The sequence below is a fragment of the Peromyscus californicus genome, unplaced genomic scaffold (assembly GCF_007827085.1).
Source record: "Peromyscus californicus insignis strain IS unplaced genomic scaffold, ASM782708v3 Scaffold_6__1_contigs__length_162567912, whole genome shotgun sequence".
NCBI classification, from domain to species: domain Eukaryota; kingdom Metazoa; phylum Chordata; class Mammalia; order Rodentia; family Cricetidae; genus Peromyscus; species Peromyscus californicus.
The window spans coordinates 93,828,569-93,834,558 of record NW_026294584.1 but is presented as its reverse complement, the minus strand read 5'-3'; the positions used below and the strand labels follow the sequence as shown (position 1 = coordinate 93,834,558).

Sequence of the window (5,990 nt, the reverse complement as noted above, 5' to 3'; positions counted from 1 at the left end):
AAAACTTAAAAGATCTCTTTCTATATTGGTCTCAGGGATTGAACTCAGGTCACTGGGCATGGGAGCATGTGCTTTTTTATCCACTTTTAAATTCTATGAGTACAAATTTCTAGATGTTTACATAAGTGAGATCAAATAGCTTTTGTCAGTTTGTACCTAGTTTACTTCACTTAGAATAATGCCCTGCAAACTTATCCATGTCACTGCAAGTGACACAATTTCCTTCAGTTTTAGGCTGAGTAGAATTCCATGCACCATGTTCTGTCTAAATATTAATCTGCTGGTGATCACTTTGGTTGATTCTACCTCTTCACTGATGTGACTGATACCACAAGAAGCACAAGCCCTTGGAGACCTCTTCAGTACCTTGACTCCAGTTCTCCAGTTGTTAAATGAGATTAGGACTATGGCATCATGTGATAGTTAAATTGTAAATCTTTTGAGGCCTCTCCATGCTGTTTTCTTTGATGAAAATTCTAACTTGTGTTCCTATATACAGTGAGTATGATGGCTTGACTGAGAATGTGTCCCATAGACTCATATATTTGCATATTTGGTCCCATTTGATGAACTGCTTGGAAGAATTAGGAGGGATTGCATTATTGGAGTAGATGTGTACTTGTTGGAGAAGGGATGCCAGTGTGGGGTGGGTTTTGAGGTTTCGAACCCTCTCTGCCTGCTTCCTATGGAGAAGGACATAGCTCTCAGCTACTGCATCAGCACCATGCCATAATGCAAACTGCCATGCTTCCCACCATGATAAAAAATGGACTGTCTCTCTGAAATTTTAGCCAAAGTCTCAATTAAGTGCTTCATTTTATAAGAGTTGCTTTGGCTGTGGTATACCTTCACAGCAATAGAGCAGTGACTAAGAGAGTGAACACGGGCCTTTTTCACTCCACATTTGCACATATACTGGTTATTTTTAATCATTTATATGGTAATCATGGGATATGAGCTGACATCCCATTGTGATCATTTTCGAGCAACTAGTAATGTTGAACAATTTGTTCAGACTTTCTTTGATATTCTATTTCTTCCTTCTCTTTCTCTTCTTATTTTTGAGTAATGTCTATTGTGGTCCAAGGACCACTGTTTTCATCTTATCAACTGTTTTCTTGTTACTGAGTTTATTGTGATTCTTTTATATATTTGGAAACTAACCACTTACCAAAAATGTGGTTTGCAAGCATCTTCTATTCTCTACCCTGTCATCCGTTGTATTTTATCTACTACATTTATCTGTCTGACTGTGTGTCTGTCTATTTATTTGTATATGTGAAGGGGTATGTATATACCATAGCACAATGAAGATGTATAATGAAAAGTAGCAAGCTGAGAAGGATAAATTACAAAATGTAAATTGTGCGGAGAAAAGGAGCACTGGGAAGTGGAATAGAGCTAAGTCCTGTGTTCAAGGAGATTAAACAGATTAATGAACAGAATAGAGTGGTGACCTGGGCAAGATTCCAAACAGCTAAGTTTCCAACTTGTGAAAAGGAACTATAGAAAAGCTTACTGGTGTGATGTTGCATTCATTTAATCCCAGTATTGAGAAGGCAGAGGCTGGTAGGTCCCTGAATTTGAGGCCAGACTGATCTACAGAGCAAGTTTCAGGACAGGCAAGCTTAGGCAGTGAAAGACAAGAAGCTGGTGAAGATATAATAGAATGATGGGGCTATGTTCCAGCACCAACAAGCAGCAGAACTTGGCAGTTTTGGCCAAGTCGTACCAGCTTTAGAGTTAATGATAAAAGTAACAAGTTATGGAATTTGTTTCTGTTCCTGAGTAAAACTGCTGAGGCCAGTCATGTGTTATGGGTGTCCCTGAATGAAGGCACAGAGAGGCTATTTTGTGAAGCTCTAAAGTTGAAGCCTGGGTTGCCTGGGCGACACCAAGATGTTAAAGATGCCAGAGTTGTGGGATACCTGTAGAGGAGAACTGCTAACAGGGAGTGAAAATAGTCCAAGAGAAAGAAGTGTGTTGCAGTCAACAGAGCTGAATGGGTTTGGAAATCTGAAGAGCTCTTTGACATCAGACATGAAGATGCAGAGTTTGGAGTTTGACCAACTGGTTTTCAGTCCTGCTTTTGTCCAGTATTTCCTCACTATGCTCCCTTCCCTACATTTTGGAGGAGAAATGTATAGCCTGTACCATTGTATGTTGGAAGCATGTGATCTGTATCTTGATTTTGATTTTATAAGCGATTACAGTTAAGTGATTACATGAATTTCAGAACAGACTTTAAACTTTGGACTTTTAAATGTTATTGAGACTGTGATAGACTATGAGGACTTTTGAAGTTGGACTAAATGCATTTTATGTTATGATATTGTTAAAAACTTATGGGGGTCAGGGAGTGAAATGTGGTAGTTTGAATGTAATTGGCCCCCATATGGAGTGGCACTATTAGGAGATGTGGCTTTGTTGCAGTATGTATGGCCTTGTTGGAGGAAATGTGTCATTGTGAGGGTGGACTTTGAGGTCTCTTTTGCTTAAGCTTTGTGCAGTGTCACAATCCATAGGACTCTCAGCTACTTCTCCAGCACCATGTTTTCCTATAGACCACCATGCTATGATGATAATAGACTAAACCTCTGAACTGTAAGCCATCCCCAATTAAATGTTTGCCTTTATAAGAGTTGCCATGGTCATGGTGTCTCTTCATAGCAGTAGAAACCTAAACTAAGACAGTGTTGAGAATGATTTACACAACTTACATGGGTCTCTCTTTTCAACATGTGGTTCCTAGAAATCAAACTCACATCATCAGACTTGGCATTAAGCAGCTCTGGCTGAAGCACCATTCTGTCAGTTCATATTCACTTCGTTAAACTATTTACCCTGACATAATATTATCTCCACAATCTAGTCCAGCAATTTCTCCCACCCACGCACTTTGTTATGGGCTAGCTGTACCTAAATAGAAAAACTATGGATGTTTTACACAGAAGAAACATAAGTGTTTGATGAGATATGTCTTTATACATAGAGATAACAGCCCCATAATACAGTATTTAGTACTTTATATTAACCTGTGCTTCCAATTCATGTGACATCAGGTCCATAACAAATGTGGTTGATATCTGTCAAGTGATACTCCAAATTGATGATCTTTTTTGTCACTTGGAGAGAGAAATTCAACTTGGAGATTCTATTCTGAGGTTCTTCTCTCTCTAGCTAGTTTTTTTTTCTGTGATAGCAAATTGATTTATTTAGTACTGTTTCCATTCCATATCACCAGGATGGTTGATTTCAACTTTTCTTTTACCTACATCAGACCAGTTGGTACTCAAGACTGTACTACCAGACTCCATAAATGATTTGTTCATGGCCTGTTTCACTTCATTGGAACCATCTGAGTAGTGGATCTGCTGAAATGACTTGTTTAAAGCTGCATCACCCTCCAGCTTCTCATTCTTCTCTTCCTCTTTGATCTCACCAACCAGCTTATTCCAGTTCCTGGTATAATGAGATGATGATGGATACATGTTCTTCACATCTGCTGTGAACTGTTTTTGTGTTGTCTCATCTCCTTGCCCCTCTAGCTTTTCCCATCTCATAGCCTCTGGCTTTTTCATTTTGATTTCCATATTTGTTGAAAGTACTTTAAATGTGCTCTGCTCCGGTACTACAGGGTGAAGCAACCTCAGCCTCAAATTGTAATCTTCACCAGAAGAGAATTTCACCAAAGCAGACAACTCTTTTTCTGAAAATTCCACATTTGCATCATTCTTCTGAATATTCTTGACCATAAGTGTAATGATTACTTGAGATTCCATTTGATACCAGTCAGACTTGAGTTTTGACTGCATTCTCTGAGAGGGAGACACTTCAGATTCTGATCTATTCTGAGTCTCCTGGCACCTTTTAATTCAGATTGCAAAGTTTGCATCTACACTATCTAATTTCTGTCCTTTTGCAAAAGTGTCTAAAGCAGAAGCATAGTCTTTTTTATGGTATTCACACATCCCTTTCCTCAGGAAAGCAGTAGGATTATTTGGATTGAGTTCAAGAGACTTCTGTACCTCAGCAATACCATCACGATATTTCCCAAGAAGAATGTGACAATAAGCTCTCTGATAGCAATACTGCTCATCATCTGGATTCTGTGCCAAAGCCTTAGTCAACTCCTCTAATGCCACCTGGGGGTCCTCGTCTATCAGAGCATCTGAGAAGTTCTGGAAAAACCACTGAGATCTTGCAGGTCCTGCTGCACCTGCTGCCATCCCTAAGAGCCACTGTAGCTTCGGCCCCAGCTTTTTCTACGTTGGTTACCAGCTCTGCCGCCACCCAGTGGGGGAACCTTCTGAAGAAACCTCTAGCTAGTTATTAAGGCTCTTTGCTGAGCTTTGAGACAGTGCATCTGATCACACTCCTTCTTGAATGAAGAATCACTTCCTACTAGAAGACAAGGCAGGAACTAAATACAATGACACTTAACGTTGAACAAGACTTAGTGTGCTCCCAGCTTGTGGCTTCATTGCCTTTACTTCATTTTTAGTATATAAACAGTTCTGGAAAAAAAAATGTGGAACACAACTTTCACTATGTCTGTCCTACTGTCTCTGAATTATTCTCCCTGACACCAAGCATTGAGAGCAATTGGTTTTTAATGAGTTTTATCTACAGCATGGGCTTGTTGTTGTTTAGAACTTGAAGCATCTCAATAAGCAAGCAGCAGAATATAGACCCCTACATGGGATGCTTTAATCGAAAGCACAGCATAGCAAAGCATAATGCAACATTTAAATGTCAGGCTCTAAACTGAAATAAGTTTTGACATTAAAATCGTGCAGATGTATATTTTCTTTTACAACAGAGGGGCAAGGAGCAGCTGTTTCCTTCTATTTTGCTATAATTAAGAAGGCCTCAAGTTCATAGTGGGAGAAGAAAAAAAGACATAGTATTTGGATGGCAAACTGTATGCCAGATGCAATTCAAGCACATAGATTGTACATAAATTACCCAAGATTTGTGAGTTGTTTGAGAGTCCAGGAAGACAGATATGATTTTTTTCCGCAGACTGGAAAACACATCTTAAACAGAAACAAAGAGGAGTGTGATATTCTCTACTTTGTTACGTGAGAAACTAACTTCTTGGTCACCCAGGAGATCCACATAGTCTCCTCTATATCTAGAAATTTTTGCTTTATCATTGTGTACTGTGTAAGACAAAGCTGTGGTTTCATTAATGATTCAGTCAATCTTTTTTTTTTTAAATTTTAGTTTTGTAGCTTCATGGAGAGTAATTCCTCCTCTGGCTAAATCTCTGCTGTCCCACACCTATTTTCGTTTCCCTTGGAGGAAAGTTTGGTAGTTGTGCCAAGGGAGCAGAGTCTTCTTAAACTATTGAATCAGAATAGAAAACAACCAAGTGAAATTTCTAATCCTTGTTTACAATACAGGGCACAGTGCCTGATTAGATCAGAATCTTTTGACATAACATACATTGCTGTTTATAGTCTTCAGTAGTAAGAGGTTGTGTTTGGTTTTAGGAAGCCAACTCTTTCTACATCAGCGAGAAGCTTAATTCACAGGACTTATGGTTAGCAGAGGAAATAAAACTAGGCTTTTAAGTATTCCCATGGGTGCACAGGACTCTGTAATAGTCAAGTTCTACAGTTGCAGTCATCATGGTGGCCCACATCTTTGAAGAGGTAGAGGCAAAAAGACAATGAGTATAAAGGTAGCATATGAAGTAAATTTTACTTCAACATGGGCTACCCAATGACAACCTGTTTAAAAACAGACAAACAAACAACAAATAAAAGTTAGCAAATACATGGTTCTAAAAGAGTAGCCAAAGACTTAAAGCCTCCAAATCTACAGACTCTATGAAAGGGACATTGTCATTCCCACGACTGCATTATATGGTATGGTTAATTTTAAAGGGGCTGATAATCTAGGTGGTTAACTTTTAAAGAGGGAATATAATCCAGATAATTAACTTTTAAAGTAAGCATATTATCCAGGATGCCTAATTTAAC

At 38.8% G+C, this 5,990-nt stretch overlaps 1 protein-coding gene across 1 annotated transcript; it reads right to left on the bottom strand.

Moving 5' to 3' along the window:
• Window positions 1-3,178: 3,178 nt before the first annotated feature.
• On the bottom strand, window positions 3,179-4,229 carry LOC128099285 (protein SGT1 homolog). Its single transcript, XM_052721105.1, is given in 1 exon segment — window positions 3,179-4,229. A coding segment is annotated over 1 exon segment (1,014 nt). The 3' UTR covers window positions 3,179-3,215.
• Window positions 4,230-5,990: the final 1,761 nt, after the last annotated feature.